General features: G+C 33.6%; 1 protein-coding gene and 1 long non-coding RNA gene across 2 annotated transcripts in view; one reads left to right on the plus strand and one right to left on the minus strand.

Moving 5' to 3' along the window:
- LOC142345122 (uncharacterized) overlaps positions 1 to 17,500 on the minus strand; it is a 35,954-nt gene that overhangs the window by 13,177 nt on the left and 5,277 nt on the right. The window contains exons 2-3 of the mRNA XM_075397209.1: positions 14,579 to 14,828; positions 13,450 to 13,539 (exon numbers count right to left, since the gene is read on the minus strand). Coding sequence (XP_075253324.1) covers positions 13,450 to 13,539; positions 14,579 to 14,828 — 340 coding nt within the window. The remainder of the gene's footprint in view (positions 1 to 13,449; positions 13,540 to 14,578; positions 14,829 to 17,500) is intronic.
- LOC142344215 (uncharacterized) overlaps positions 17,441 to 17,500 on the plus strand; it is a 3,666-nt gene continuing 3,606 nt past the window's right edge. The window contains exon 1 of the long non-coding RNA XR_012759253.1: positions 17,441 to 17,500. This exon is cut by the window's right edge and continues 332 nt beyond it. This is a non-coding gene — a long non-coding RNA (uncharacterized LOC142344215).

Genomic DNA, 17,500 nt, shown 5'->3' on the forward strand with positions numbered 1-17,500 from the left:
CACCCAACCCTCCCCACATCCTCACATAACGACCGCGTACCCCATCCCCCATCGCCACGCGTACCGCCCCCCCCCCCCCACCTCACCCCCTCGAACCCCACCTCCCGCACGTATTCCCATAGACTGCGCACCCCCCCCCCCGCTCTCCAGACGTAACCCCACTTCTTCCCCCTCCCCCACGTACGCCCCCCCCCCCCCCCCCCCCACAAAAAAAAACAAAAAGCAAATTTATGTACTGTCAACGCTAAATTCAACGCAAAATATGTAAGATCTACGCTAAATTCAGCGCAAAATCTGTAAGATCTAGGCTACATTCAACGCTAAATATTTAAGATCTACGATAAATTCAACGCAAAATAAGTAAGTTTCATGCTAAAATCAACGCAAATTAAATAAGATCTACGCTAATTTCAACGCAAAATATGTAGGATTGGCGTTGAATGCGTTGAAAATATTTAAGGTCTACGCTAAATTCAACGCAAATTTTATAAGATGTACGGTAAATTCAGAGCAAATTAAATAAGATCTACGCTAAATTCAACGCAAAATATGTAAGATCTACGCTAAACTCAATGCAAAATATGTAAGATCTACGCTAAATTCAACAAAAAAATATGTAAGATTGGCGTTGATTACGTTGAATTTATGTCAGATCTACGCTCAAGCGTCGATCTTAGATAAATTCAATGCATTCAACGCCAATCTCACACAATTTTGCGTTTTTTAGCGTTGATACCTCGGTGCGGGTCTTAGTTTTAACGTCTTTGATCAACCTAGGTAGGTCAAGTGTCATAAATTAACCCCTTATTTTGCAATATTTGTGTTTAGAATGGTTAATAGGGAAAATGAAGTCAATGGCCCATCAATTGCCGTGAGTTGAAGGCAATTTGTCTGACAGAAAACTTATAGTAACCTCAGAATTACGAGCCAGTTATTCAGCCAAATTCCACCTTGTTCAAAACGGCAATTTTTGGCAGAATTGATTACCTTGATGTGGTACCTTATCTTGATCATTAATCATTTTCAATCAAGACAATGTGTTTATTCCCAAATGATATTTTCATTCCACCCCAGCCAAATTCACTAAAGAACTATACTACTATACTACAACTACATCAACTATACAACAACTATATTACAACTACACAACTAAAAAACCGCATTTCTTACTTTTTAGCTGCTGTTTCTGTTTAAGGCTCTACTCCTGTAAAAACTGATTTTAAACTTGAAAGAAAACACTAATAAACACAACATTTTTAATTTGTCTGTTTTTGGTTGATATGGTAAGAAAATTTGGTATGTTTGTTTTCAGAATTAAAATACAAAAGAAACATTTATTATCATGATTTCCAAACTCCTGGCGTGTAAATGACTGATCTTACACCTTAATAATTTGCAACATGGTAAAGCGTTCTCAAGTAAAAACTTGAACAAAAATTGTCTGAATCAAGTTTGGACACAAGACAAGAAATAGATTTGTACACCTTTCCTGAAAAGAAAGAAACATAAAAAAAGTTTTCCATCTTGTGAAACAAACTTTTTGCAGAATTACAATTGATGCTGTTGATATTAATTCCCATCTCAACCAGATCACAAAAAAGTAAACAAAAAACAACTTAACTGGAATATATCTAGCCTTTCAAACCGTGGTCTCACCATTTAAAACCAAACATACCAAGATTCTCTTGAATAATAAACCGATGAATCTGGCAAAACCGACTATTCCAAGTTTTTCAAACGTTTGAAACCGAGCAACCCGACTATCTTTTATCGTTATTTTTTGTTCTGGTCTTCAGGAATAACGAAATGCACAAGGTTCTTTCGTTGCTGCTATTTTTTGGGAAACTGCTTTTATCAGATAGATAAGACTTATAAAAAATTACGCTAGTTTTACCACTAGCGATTGATGTCCACTTGGTTGAATTGATAGAGGTGGTTAGCGAAGTTGTAATACAGCCACCATTATAGCTTATATACAGACGCACAGTATTTTGATATTAAGAAAGTTTTAACTTGATTGTAAGTTTTTATTGATTGATAATTGTTTTGTTGCTATTTCCAGCACACTTGGATCTCGTCAGAGTTGAATTCTAGCAGACATATGCCTGATCAGAGATAGTTCCGAAGACTTTGGGTTTGACAATAAAGTGCAGACGATATTCAAATCAGTCTTTTGCAAATCAAATCTTCCATTTACGACAAGTTGCCTGCAAAAATTCCCACAAGCCCGGGCCAGATGACACATTTCCTTAGCAAAGTTTGTGCCCGGGGAACATCTTAATGGTTGGACAAAATATTCTCCTGAAGTCTATTTTAAACAAGCTTCAAATCGACATAGAATCTTTTCCAAGCCGGCTTTGTTTTTTAGATGTATGTTTTGATAATGACGTACAAGTGCTTCAAATAATGTGATTTTCTCAAAACTATCCTTAGCCTTAATCAGATCTAATTCAGAAAAAAAAATAGGATTATTATTTACTACAATAGGCCAGATTATGGATTTTTTTCCTGTTTTCCCCGCCAATTAAGTGGCATATATGTTACGCCCCCAGGCCACATAATAGTTTCGTTCATAGTAAGCCGCTATATAACTGAACATAGTTTGTAACTGGGGGGGGGGGCATAAAAAGCACCGGGGAGGGAGGAGAAAAAGAAATATGCAGCATTAAATATAATCTGATCTAGTCAAACTTGTCCAACTTGCCAAGCTTGTGAGCCCTTGAAGAATTTTATGAAAAATTTGTCAAGATCTCAACTGTTTTTTTACATTAAGAAATGCTGTTTGACAAAAAATATGTGCGAATGATGTTTTAGAGTGCCGAGTACCCATTTAGTGGCAAACTGTAATAATGTTAATGTCTTTTGAAAACCAGAAGAACATTTTTCAATTTAAAAGTTAAAAAAGTTGAAGCGTTTATTTTTGTTGAAATCTTCATACAGAAAAAAATTTTCTTGACTTTTTGTGCTCCTAAATCCAGATTTGCCAAGTATATGCCAGTATTTGAAAGGAATCCTAAGAAATGAAATACCTTTTTTGATATTTATAATACTTTTTTCTGTATAATTTAAAGATAGGATGAACTTTTAATGTTCAAAAATTAGTTTTTTTTCTCTTACGTGTTAAAAAAATGAAACAGCCTACAAGTCTTGCTCCTGTCTATAATCTCCTTGCACTAAATAACTATCAAATTATGTTTCCCAGTCGAGGAACCTAGTTAAATTTGAGGCTAATTCTTTCCAGAAATCCAGCCAAATTCATAACAATGGTCGAGTAGAAGTCCTTTCGTAGACATTTTAGGTCTTTTCATATTTATCTTACGTCGAGCATGGTCTTGTCGAGGTTCGAGCAAAGGTTTTTATAGAAGTCGGCTTTTCAGTCAATTCAATTCTTTTTAAAAAAAATTCTGCCTCTTTTATAGAGAAACAGCTTAGCCTTGCAGCAGAGCAGTCCAACTTAGATAGAAGTTGGAGAATTGCCGAAAGTGTTAAGAGTCTCTAACTTTTTTTTCATAATGAAGCAGTTATTGCAGTTTCGACTATATTGCACCAAGAGTTGATTGAATGAAACTATATAGTTTTATTATAGTAGTCTTGTTCCCCTTAGCCGCGACGAAAATGTGGCGCTTTTTTCATTTTCAAATTTATAAACTATCTTTTTTTACAAAAACAATGCTGACTTTTTGTTGTCAAGTTTCAGGATGCGTTTTATTGTCCAGCTTAATTCCAGGACACGTTCTGTTGTCTAGCCAAAGTCGAGGACCGTTGTTTTAGTTCCAGCCAAAGTCGAGGAGAGGACATTACCAATGTCCAGGCAAAATCATTTTATAATATGAATATTATAAAATCTGTCGAAGAATGTCTTTTTTCCTTTACATCGATCGAGGACGATCTTTTTACAATTCCAGGTCCAAGCTAGTGTACCAAAGCAAAACGAGCTCTATTGAGACTCATTTGAAAGTTTGAGATTTGAAAAAACAGCTGCAGCCTTTGTTGTTTACAAGTTACTGTAAAAAGCGGCCCGAAAACTGCTGGTTAATTTTGTCAGAATAAGATTTTGGGCACAAATTAGACTTAAGCATTTTTAATCTCGCATAGAGTCGAATGAAGAGGGTCTGAGTTTAGTAATGATATGATGTGACAGGACTTTGATCCCAAGCGGGACTAAGCAGAAGTGACTCCAGCTGACATATCTTTTTAGTGCACAATGGCCAAGCACACATCTCTATCTATGGCTTTGTGACGAGTAATAAGCGATGCGTTAGACTTTGAATAGTACTGGTACAAAAATGCATCTTCTATTTCTATTATCGTGCTCTGGAAAAAAATTGGGATCAAAAATAGCAAATCAGCGCCCAGTCTAATCAGAAGTACTAGGGGGGGGGGGGGAGAACTTGAATCTTGCTGGTAAGGAATTCAAAAATTGGACAGTATGTATAAAAATTAAACAAATGTTGTTAAAACAAAAACGTTTTGACAAAATTTATGAACCGCGAAACCGAGAAAAAAATTCTCGTGATTGTTCTGACGCACTGAACTAAAAAACACTAAAAATTACTGATAAACCTAGAATAAGTTGAGTTCAAGGGTTAATCTGCCAAACGAAAGATCAATTTTTGTGATCGGTTTTGGGCAAAGAGTAGATACGGTCGAAAAGTACTCAATTTAATTGCTTCTCGTCAAGTGTTCCCTAGAAAAAGCGCGTAGATCGTGTTCTTCTGCGCTCTTTAAAAACCGCATAGAGAAAAAACCCGTCAAATTCATTGACATGCTAATGATAGCCACAATTTAAATTAATTTAAGGGTAACATTCGAAAAACAAGAAAGCTGGAAATCATTGCTTGCTACAAGTTTTCTTGATTTAGATAATTCTACTGATTTTAATCTCCAAGAACAATTAACGTTTTCGATTTTCGCTTGACCACAAATGACAAAAAAAAATTGCTTCAAATATTATTTATCTACGGAAAAAACAGATTAAAAATTGGTTTGAAAAAAAACCAAAAAAAACTTTCACAAGTTTCCAGTTCAGTTTCTGTTATCGTAATTTCTGAAGTCTCAATTTTTTTAACTTAAAGACATACCTATCCCTTGATGGCAATTATGTAAAATCAATCATGTGACTCTATTGAACACAGAACAAGGGTGACTGATAAGAAACAAACTCGAAATCTTCCATTTGTAAATTTAACCTAAGAAAACATGAGAGACATAGGCTCTACTCTGTTGCTGAGATTTTGCTTAGCAATTAAAACGTAAAATTCTCTCAAACAATTTAAGCAAATACGGTGGAAGACCGAAAAAGAAACATTACGATGCAGATGTATACCCCAAAATTTCCGCCTTAGTAAAATCGGCTCGAAAATTAGATACATACAATGAATGAAATTAGGAGACATCCTTTGTATTTTACTTTTCGCAAAAGGGGTTCCGCCAATTTTGTGAAATAAAAGAACATTCGGTGCGAAAAGTAGGTAACAAATCTTGTAGCACGTTTCCGCTCAAATTAGGAATCTATTTTTCGCGCGCATTTTGAGCATGCAATAAGCACTTGAACAAAAATTTAATTGAAGCTTTCAAAGCCTTAAAGTGCTTTAAATACATGCAACCACAAAAACTGATTTTTTTCTGAAAAATCCCTCGCACATCAAAGGCTTTAATAATAGTAATAAGTTAGGCTTAAGTAAATCAGTAGTAATTAAACTAGGCTTACCTGCGGATTATATGCAAAATCGAGCTACATTGCGCACGAAAAATCGATGCATAAATGGAGCGGATGCGTGATACAACTCGCGCGAAAAATAGGTTATTAAGTTTGTACTTGTATTTCGCGGCTAAAATTAGGACACTTTTGCGAACACGGGATACGATTTTCCCTTCCATTTTGCCGGTTTCTGCTAAAGTAGCTATTTTCCGCAATATTGTTCCTTTTTCAATGTATTAACATAGTAAAAATGAACACGAGATGCACGCATCGGGCATATCTGCCCGTGACGATTTGGGTATACCTCTGCATCGTAATGAAATCAGAAGAAACGGGACAAGCTATTAAAAGGCACTAACCCCTAATATTTCAAAACATAGTGTACAAACATTGGTAATCAAGATTCATAGTCAAAGAAAGTCTTGCCATCAAAAATCCAGAAGATGGTGGTGCAATGAAGAAGTAATAACTGCTGTTGAATTGACGTTGTAAATCAAAATCTGCCAGAAGATCCAAACTCAACTTTCCTTCACGAAATAAATCTGCCCATGACTTCAAAAAGTCTACTGTAAATAACGGGAGTTCACGAGAAGTCACTGTTTTTTTGTTTGGCGTTGTAACAAAATTAGACACGAGTGCTGAGAAAGAAATACTACTAATTTTGTAAATAAGCCCGGGTAGACCACATATTTCCCGGGTAGACCACACAAGTTATGAAATTACCACTTCATATTATGGCGTCTATGATATGTTGTAGGCATAGGAATTTCATAAAAAGGAGTTGTATGAAATTGAATTGTCATTTTTTTAAAGAAAGGAGGGGAAATTATGTTTAAGAAAACTAACTTGAAAAGAATTTCAAAATTTTGGGTTCCAAGTGAACACAGAATTATGGAACATCTGTTGTCATAGAAATTCAGAAAAAAAATTTTTTAGAAGGATAAAAGATAAAAAATTAATTAAGAAACTCAGTCCAGCTCCTAAAATTTCAATAAAAGGTAATCTCAGAAATTAAAAGTCAAACCAGGGCTCTATTTTTTATTAGACTGCAATGCAGAGACTCTCATAACCCGGGCAAGTCTACTCTGTCTAATAAGTTCAAGAGAATCCACAAAAAAAATACTTAAAGCAACTTGCAACATCTAATGGAGGAATTCTTAAGATAATAATCCAATTTATGAGAAGGTTATAGAAATAGAACCTCCGTTTATGGAAAAAGCTGCAAAACTTCAGTTTATGGTAACGTTGCAGTCATACCAATTTTATAAAAATTTGCTTCAAGTCAATTGTTCATATATTCTAAAAGTTCTATAAATACAAATTTTGTGAAACCGGGAGTTGAAAAATCGGCACAAATTGGCCAATACTATATCCAAAACATTATATGACTCCGTCATAAGATCAAACTTATAGTAAATTTGGTGTGTGAAGGTTTTGAAAAATAAATTAATTCTGAAGAGGAGTTGAGTAACTTTTGTCTCGGATACGACAAAAAATGGACACCTTTATGTGAATCAATATGTGAAATCAATTGATTAATAGATTGTACATATAACGAGAGAAGCCAAAGTGAAGTAGAAGAAATTCAGAGAGTAAAAAACATATGTAGCTCAAATTCTCAAGCATAGACAGTCATCCTATAGTTTTTGTTAGCTGCAATGAAAGCCCCAGTTTAATTGCGTATCTCAAATTTCCCGCACAGTCTGATATTCATCAAAGCAACCTAACATAATTGTTCCGACCCCCCACTTTAAAGGGGAGGGACGAACTGTATACTCAAATGGGTTTTTTTGTGCAGTCAATTTTGGCCGATCGATATATTCATCATAGAGAATTGTCAGAGTTATCATTAAAAAGCCCGTCCAGCGTAGAATACGGAGTCATAAAGATTTTTTCGATTTTTGTGTTTTACAGGGAGTTATCGAGGTTTAAAGTTTTGTGAACATTCGACTGTTTTTGTTCACATTTTCAGTAATTTTTGCTAAAATTTGGCACAATTTCGCTAGTATATTTGAAAATAAGTTAAAATTTTTAACGGCAGAGTGTTGTTGTTACGGTCAGAGATAGCAAACCGTTGCTGAATTGTTTTATTGAAGTTTTTTTGGCTAAAATTTTTGATAAAATCTTCAAAATTCAAACTTTTTTCATCAAAAGTGGCACAAAATATGCTTTATTGGTCCACTTTGTTAAAGTATGCAAGACTTAGTGAACTACAAACCTTAACACAGACTCCCTAATCTCAAAAAAGCGCTAGTTGCAATTAGGCGCCGTATGAAAGTCTTCTGGAATTAAAACTTTGCCTTTTTTTGCAGATTTAACTCGGTATTTATACAAAAAGCATCTTTTTTTCAATATTTGAAGAATTCCACTCAACAATTGGTCTAATTCGCAAACACTTGGAACATTTGGTCAGTTTGCTGAGCGCGCGACAAAATCAGGGAGAGGTTCGATAATATCATGGACTCTTAGAATCAGAGACTTTTTGTTTTTTTGACTCCACCTTTTTTCAAAATATTTTGCTTTTGTTTTTTTAATGATAATTACCGACAATATTTTTTATTCACGGCTCCATTAAAGACAGCTCCAATTGGCTTAACTTTGAGGCCGAATGTAGATACAGTTTGTTTTCAGAGAACCAAAGGGTTTATGGCTTTGAGAACGAGTTTTTGTAAAATTTAACTGAATTCTTGTCTTTTGCCTTCAATTGTTATTCTTTTGGCATGATTTTTAAGTTTAACCACTCAAAGTTCTAATTTTGCCCCAAGAGGTGCAAGTGAACGTTTTCTATTCATTCGGTTGTTACCTAATGTCTCTTATGTTATTGAATGTATTTGTTTTAGGGAAATTTCTGTGATTTTTTGAACATGTCAATTTTTTATATTATTTTAGTCAACATTTTGCTTATTCTCAGTGAGTACAGGTCAATCTTTCCTCCTTATAGAAAAAAAATAATTTTGTGGCCGATTGTTTTAACAGAAGGTTTTCTTGCTTTTGGTACTACAAGTTTTTATACAAAATTTTCTGATTTTGCTGGGCGCGCGACAAAATCAGGGAGAGGTTCGATAACATCTTGGACTCTTAGAATCAGAACCTAGAACAGACTTTTTGTTTTTGTTTAGTCCGCCTTTTCTCAAAATATTTTGCTTTTGTTTTTTTAATGTTAATTACTGACAATATTTTTTCACGGCTCCGTTAAAGACAGCTCCAATTTACATAACTTTGAGGCCGAATGTAGATACAGTTTGTTTTCAGAGAACCAAAAGGCTTCAATGGCTTTTAGGAAGAGTTTTAGTAGAATTTAACTGAATTCTTTTTTTTAATTTCAATTGTTATTCTTTTGGCAGTCTGATTTTTAAGTTTAACCACTCAAAGATCTATACTTTTTCCCAAGAGTTGCAAGTGAACAATTTCTATTCACTCGGTTGTTACCTAACGTTTCTTATGTTATTGAGTGTGTCTGTTTTAAGGAAATTTCTGTGATTTTTTGAACTTCTCAATTTTTTTTATATTATTTCAGTCAACATTTTGCTTATTCTCAGTAGGTAGAGGTCAATATTTCCTCCTTATAGAAAAAAAAAACTAATTTTGTGGCCGATTGCTTTAACAGAAGGTTTTCTTGCTTTTGGTACTACAAGTTTTCATACAAAATTTTCTGATTTTTATGAATAATTGCCCAACTTTGCTGTTGTTTTTTGTTTCTTTTGTAAATTGTCACATTATTTAACAATCTAACTGCGAAAAACCTTACAACATTTGTAGCTGAACATAAATTTTGCTTTCATAACATATAGTTTGAAGGGCTGCGACACTGTTCTCTTGCAGATATCGGTAGAATTTATTTTTGCTTTTTATTTTTTGTTAATATTTGTTGTCATATGCTAATTATTGTGTAATTAAAGGTCTCAGAGTAATAGTATTCTTCAACTTATCTCTTTTGTTCTGGTTTGCGTTTTTTTAGTAATTTACAATGTTTTATCTTTTTCATAAATTAGCCTCAATTTTAGCGCTCTTTTTTCAATGTCTTGTTGAATCAAACGAAAACTTTTCTGTTGTTTTTACTTTTTAAATGATGTCTTCAGGGCTTAGAGAATTTGTTTCAGCAGAACTTTGTGAAGTTTAGATACTTTTCAGTTTTTGAGGTTCTTTCTAATGTCATTTTGTGATAGACAATTCGCAAAACGATGTTATGATGATCGAAGGAGACGCGAATGAAGATTTTTTATTCTCGCGGTTAATATCTTCTTAATTTAATGGCTTCAAAACTGTGGTTTCGAAAAGTTGTTTGTGAATTTATTAGTTCAGCTTGTATTTAATGTTAATTTATAGTCTTATGATTTAGTGTCATCAATAACAGTCGCAATTAGTTTTGCGAGTAGTTGCAGGACAAACTGTCTACTCTTTTAGTCGAAAGCATTTGTTGGCTATGAATATTGAAAATATTTGTTTTTAATAAAAAAAAGAGATAGATTTTTAAGATCTGCCAATTTTTTTCTGTTTAAATAATTGTAGCTAAACATCTCCATATACAATTCACATCATTTATGTTTTGAACTACTGTTTGCTCTTCAGAACGGTCTTATTTTCCTCAATTAGTCCTTCTTATTGGAACAACCAGTTTTCGTAAAACCAAATTTCGTGATTTGCCCCTTTTTTGTAGATTTTTTGTTTTCTTTTCACAGTATCACAATAATAAGCTTCATTTGACTTACAAATTCTGTCAACTGCAAAAAGTACCATAGACAATTTTTATTGTTTTCAGTGATCAGCCTAATATTTGATTGATTGGGGGGACATCGTTTTCGTGCATAATTTTTTGTTCAAATTTTTCATTTTTGCCTGTATTTGTCATTCTTTTTGGGGTCCTACGACATATCCTGGATAATGTAAGGCCTCAGTAGCTTTTTATTGAGGTATAGATGACTCTATCAATGATTTCATTTGATGCGTAATGTTTCTTATCAGTTCGATTTAATTCTTTTTTTAAAAAAAGCAACGTTTTAAAAAGCTTTTGCCGCATTTGCTCACTTCTAGTCGACTTTTTGCCAAGTCGCATTGAGGAAAAGTCCCATATTTTGTTCCAAAAAGTACCGGTTAGTTTGTTACGTATAATTTTTATCTGATGTCAGTTTGATTTGGTTATAAGTGGTTTTCAAAAAATGGACAAGGAGTTTTGGTCGTAATTAAAATTGTAACTATTTGATTTTTATTGCCGTTTTTTCTGGTAGCCATATTATGATAGCCACAGGTCTCATAGGGCCTCTAGAGTAGATTGTTTTATTCTTTTAGTAGTTTGGTGAACGATATGTTGATATGTTATTTTTTTTATCTCTTCCTCATTTGGTAGACAATTAAGTGAAAAATGTAGATGAGCGCGGTCGGAACATTATCTGCCAACGCACATTACCGAGCCTCCTTGTTGTATATATTTATATATATATATATATGTGTAATTATATATATATATATATATTATATATATATATATATATACATATATATATGTATATATATATATATATATATATATATATATATATATATATAAGTAGAATAAAAAGCTGACTAGAACCTCAAATTTGCCGTAAATGTCTCCCTAAGTGTCCCCCTAGGGGGATAATTTCTGTCTTCCCTATTTCTGTCTCCCCTATGGGTCGGAACTTAATGTGCGAACGCACATTACCGAGCCTCCTTGTTGTATATATTTATATATATATATATATATATATATATATATATATATATATATGTAATTATATATATATATATATATATATATATATAAGTAGAATAAAATAATAAGTAGAATAATATATAAGTAGAATAAAATAATAAGTATATATATATAAGTAGAATAAAAAGCTTACTAGAACCTCAAATTTGCCGTAAATATCTCCCTAAGTGTCCCCCTAGGGGGATAATTTCTGTCTTCCCTATCTCAATGCCTCCCCCCCCCTCGTTGCAGTTCTAGTCAGCTCCTATTTTTTCAAAAAAATGCATTTCACGTTTCGGTTGGTTGTAATTTGTTCAATTTGTTGTTTTTTTGTCTCTAATAGATATAATTTTTGTCCCTTTATTCCATTACCTATCTTCATACGTTGCTTCCCAAACTCTAATCTTAAATATATATATTTATATATATTTATATATATTTATATATTTATATATATTTATATATATCTATATATTTATATATATTTATTAAATATATATATATATATATATATATATATATTATATATATATATATATATACATATATATATATATATATATATATATATATATATATATAATGCTTTTTTGTGACGGAAGCTTTCAAATGATAATTTAATTTCGCTACCAGGCAAAATAATGAATGAAATGTTTCGAAATTCTGCGCTCCTTGGTGATTATTTTTATAGATAATTATACGCTAAAACAGCAAAAGAGATTTTTTTTGCTTGCATCACATTGCATTTCATTTTGCCCCGGTTTCTTTTTAAGAAAATTCAGTAAAGGTATATTGTTTTGATTAAATTTTGCTAAGGATCCCTGATTTGAAGTTTTTTTTTCGTTCCATACAAAAATTATAAATGGCATCAAAATTATACGTTTAAAAATTTTTTGTTTTAGTGTACCACATGTTCCCTTTGACAATATTACGCAAAACATTTTGGGCACGGTAATTGTTTTATGCAGCATATAAAACCATGGATGGTTTCCCAGAAAAATTTTTGTCTTCTTCTGAAACTGAAGATTATAGTTTTCAGCACATTTTTTGTACGACAAAGAGATGATGCAAATCATGTATAGCCTAGTATGATTAAATACCCGGGTCGAGATTTTAAGGTGAATTTTTGTAAGAAATGCGGTGAATGCGGTGAATTTTCGTAAGAAATGCGGTGATTAAGGTGAATGCGGTGAAAAAAAATAATTCTCCGCTATTCGACCCCAGGCCTAGGTGTCAATGCTAAAAAGCGTTAAATTATGTGAGATTTTGTTGTAGGCTGAAGTATCCATCTTGTTGTAATCTTCTTTCAAATTATACTTGCAATTTGTTCAAAAAAAATCAGTTGGTTGCTGATTCAGGTAAGAAAAGTTCAGCAGGGGGTATTGATAGAAGACACGTTGAATTTTCGTAAGAAATGCGGTGAAATGCAGTGAAAAAAAAAAATTCACCGCGTTTTACTTTTTGCGGTGAATGCGGTGAATCGTGGTGAATTATTTTTTTTCACCGCGTTCTCTCAAGCGGTGAATTTTTTTTCACCGCTAGATGCGGTGAAAAAGAAATAATTAATCGCATCAAGCGTTGAAAAAAATAATTCACCGCCACCGAGAACGCGGTGAAAAAAATAATTCACCGCCATTCACCGCATTCACCGCAAAAAGATGTAAGAAATATGCGGTGAAAATTTCACCGCTTTTGTTACAAAAATTCACCGCCAAACCTCGGCCCGGGTAGAAACATTTTTCACCTAGTGTGAAATCACAGAAAGTTGTATGCTGGTTGATCTGATCCAGTGCAGACTGCATGTAAAAACTATTTTAAAAATTTCAAGTATTAGGCTTCATGGTGTTTCCCGGTTTAGCTGTATTATCTCGGGAAATCTGAGATATATCTCTCCACTAATTGTGACTATTTGCTAATAACCTTTATAAAAGCCAATATTTGTATCAAGAAGCTATCGTAAGTTGCTATTACTTACCCATGTCGTTTGTTTATTTTGGAGTTTGTTTATTTTTTTCGAAACACTTTTTGATTTGCTTACCACTTGAAGCTTTAGCGGGTGCATTGTGTTCAGCAGTTGTTTGTGTTGACTTTGCGGTGACAGCAACTACATCCGATGAATCTAGACCAGCTAAAAACGATAAAACGTCCGATAAAAGAGTTTAAGTCTAACGCAATTTTGGAGCCCATAAATCTAGTATTATATCACCCTCTGAAATGCAATTTTCTCACAGTTCTAATCTTCTGTTTTTTAAGTTCTTATTTTTTGGTTTTTCTAGTGTTACGAAAGAGAACTTGCGTCTCTTCATCTGGAATTTATAATTTATATAACTTGCGTCTCTTTTCATCTGGAATTTATAATTTATTTATAATCTAATTTTGCACCACTACACCTTATAACCAAGCTCAGCCCTATAGCCTTACTCTAGGCGAACTCCAACTGTTATCTTGTAATATCTTGTAAGACTCTTGCAAATAACGTTTATTCAGAAGAATGCTTCCGCTTATTGTAAGTCAACCCCCCCCCCCCTCCCCCCCCCCCCCAAGCTTTGTGTGCCACCCTTTGCGTATTTTGACGATGTTGACATCCATATGTGTTAGCCTTATCAATTGTAGCTTAGCATTAGCAAAGCTAAAGAGATCCATGCAGCAGCTAAGAGGCACGTTTCCGGGGGGATTATTGCAAGACGGATATCTTGCAAGAGTCTTACAAGATGGACGGTTATCTTTAAGACTCTTGCAAATCGGATGGGTATCTTGCATCAAGATCTTACAAGAATCCTGCAAGATAACTATCCGACTTTGACTGGGGTAATCTTGCATTATAACCTACTTGTGACATGAACATTGAGTAATCATATCATTATTGGTTCCAAATAAGACAAGAATTTTAACTCACATATCGTATTGGGGGGAACGATGGGCAAATTTTCTATTCAGTTATTAAAAACCTCAGTCTTTACCTCTTGGGTTTTTCGTTCCCAATGTTTTACATTGGGTTTAGCATCGTATAAATGTTTCTTATATCACTGTGGAATGTTTCAGTAAAAAACTATTTGGTGTTACCGCGAAACCGTTTCTGATATTTTTTTGGTTTTTGTCATTTGAGACAATTGAGACAAATCATCAATTATATATCTTCTGGTCTACTAACGCTTCTCTTGCCTCACCAGATTTCTTCGGCTCGTGAGTTTTTCCATCTCGTCCAACACACTCATAGTATCCAAATCTGTCCTCGCAATGAGCGCTCTCGGTACACACAACACCAGAACAGTCATTCTTGTCAAACATCTTCAATTGTTCCTCGATTTCTTCACACTTGTCTGATGGCATTTGACCTCTGACCCACACGCCACAGTCGGTTAAGTTGCCTTCAGACTGAAGGGAGCTGAGGGAATGTGGAAGTCCTGTTGTTGGTATCTAAATTGTTTGAGCCATTTGTACTTAATTTGTTATTGTTGAACTTAGTTTGGCGTCAGTTGAAACAAGTTATTCAATTTAATTGATAGAGAAAAGTTTTATATTCGATACTTTTATGCATTCATTCTTTTTAAGAATTTCGGTCAAAAAAATACAGCTAAAATTGCAATTCTTTCAAATATTCAACGCTAAATTTAACGCGCTTCTTTTGAAAATCGCAAGATTAAACGTATTCAGCCATTCTTACGGCAATTTCAGGCAAAATCTTGACCCCGGCAGTCAATATTCATTCACTCTGCTTAGGTAATATCATTCATTGGAAGTTGTGAATCATATATGAATTCTTCTAAAATATGTCAAAACGAACTGCAACAACGACAATGACGCTCTTCTATACAAGAAAAAGAAGAAAACCTGTTTGTGCTATAATAAGAATATTCTGCTCAAATGGGAAATGTCCTCTGAGTTTTTTGCAAATGGGAAATAACGTAACTGGCTGTTAAGAGTTGTAAATACCAAATATTTTTTATAAAATTTGCAAATCACAAATATATTTTACAAAAAGTTTTTGGAGATTATAATGCAAGGTTCAGTTTGTTATAATGCATTCCCGGGTTGACCCCATAATTCAAAAAGTTATAAAATTACAACTTCATATTATGGCTTCTATGAAAAGTTGTAATCATAGAACTCTCATTGTATGCAAGTTGTAAAATAACAAACTTTTAAAGAAATCTTGAAGAGGGCTAAAACAATGCACAATTAGTGTGTTTCAAAAAATTAAATAGAAAAAAAATCGAAAAAATTATTTTTCAGTGATACCGTATTTATGGAAAAGTTGTAGTCATAGAACTTCATAAAAAAAATTTTTTTTTTGAATCCTATTGGCGTCTTCTATCCATAAGGATTGTAAGGCACCAGCTTTTTTGGTTTGGCGTCTTCGTTTAAAATCTGGGGGCTAAAATTTTTTTTTTTTAAAAAAACCGATTTTTTGTTAAATGTCCATCCCTTTGTGCCCTTACAGGCACCTTCTCCCATGTGCTTTATTTTAATTGTGCGTTGTTTCTTTCTTCTATGATGTGCTATAATGTTCCTGGCTTATCCGGGATTTTAGATTTTAGCTATATGTCTTGGAAAAAAAGAGCCTCCATTTTTGCTTATTCTGCAAGAAAAACACTCAAAACTGTTTTCCCTTGTAGTTTAAGAAGCTCATGAGGACTCACGAAAAAACCAAGACTCTTTAAATGCCTCCTTTCTGTTGTTATGGAAGAGTAGTAACCATAGAACTTCCATATTATGGAAAAGTTGTAGTCATAAAACTTCCATTTATGAAAAAGTTATAGTCATAGAACTTTCATTTATGGCAAAGTTATAATTTTACCAATCTTTAAAAACTTTTTTGAATTATGAAGTCAATGGTCCATAATATGAAAGTTCTATGATTAAAACTTTTTGTCAACCCGGGTTAGGAGGCAAACATATTCTTACGCCTAAATGTGTAATTCTCCAACAATTTTTCCATCCTAGTAAAGACGTTTCTGGTTCCAAATTGGGTTCTATAAGGTTCGTCGAAATCACGCGGACTAGTTATAAAATTCTGCTTTACTGTTATGGTCAGCGGATTATTTCGGAGCGTTTCGACTCTTTCAAAACGTAAGTCACGCTTGTCTCAAGGCTCATATTAAAAAACCTCTTTATAACACAAAACCACTTTTTTATGATCATTTTCCATGCCTCGCGGGCCTTGGTCATTTCTCAGCAGCCCGTGGAATTTCATCTGTAACTATCACATACCAATAAGGGATTAAAATATGCGCTTAAAAATTAACCCTTTCTATTAAAAAATATCCTTATAACCGCTGAGTGGCTTTAAAATCTGAGTAATATAGGGTTAACCGTGGCCGTTGAACGCGAGAGTATCAAAACTTTATTCATATACCAAGATATAGACCTAAAACAGGTTGAAGCTTCAAAATAATCACAATACTCGCATTGAAATAATTTGCAATAGAATTAATTTCCGATTTTGATGTTTTTCCGTGTGACGGTAGCTTCTTTCAGGATATCGGAGTCAAAATTGGACTCAGGGTTAGATTCGGAAAAATTGAGCCATACTAGAATTTGTCAATTTTTTTCACGGCCCATGTTTTGATATCAGAGTTGTCAGCATTCGCGAAAAAAGGGTGATATTACGCTAATTGAAATTAAATTTGCCTAAATTTCTTTTTTACCACGGATACAGGATCTAATTAAAAAATGAAAGAAAGCCTAACTGTTTTTTTTTTTCAATTTTTTACTCGATTTTAATTGTAGATTAACAAAACAATCAGCGGTTTTAATTTATCTGCAGCACTGTCCAGAAGAACAATTACGTTTTCATGAAATTAGGCGCAAGTAATTACCTATAAAATTCGGTCATTTAAAGTCTAGGTAAGTTAAGGTCTATGGGGCTACCCGCAGCTTAAATCATTCCAAGTTATTTGAATTAATTTTCTTTCCATTTCTTCTGAGCATTAGTTCTGCAGAAAAGCCCTTATTCTCCGGATTCAGAAGAGCGGCAAAATTTATTCATTTTTATTGATTTTTGATTATTACTTGAGACGAACAAGCGTTGCATTACTTCCCGCCAAAACAAGCGTTACATTTACAAGTGTTTATTTAACGCGCGCTAT

This window comes from Convolutriloba macropyga, chromosome 8 (assembly GCF_964194025.1).
Source record: "Convolutriloba macropyga chromosome 8, txConMacr16.3, whole genome shotgun sequence".
NCBI lineage: Eukaryota > Metazoa > Xenacoelomorpha > Acoela > Convolutidae > Convolutriloba > Convolutriloba macropyga.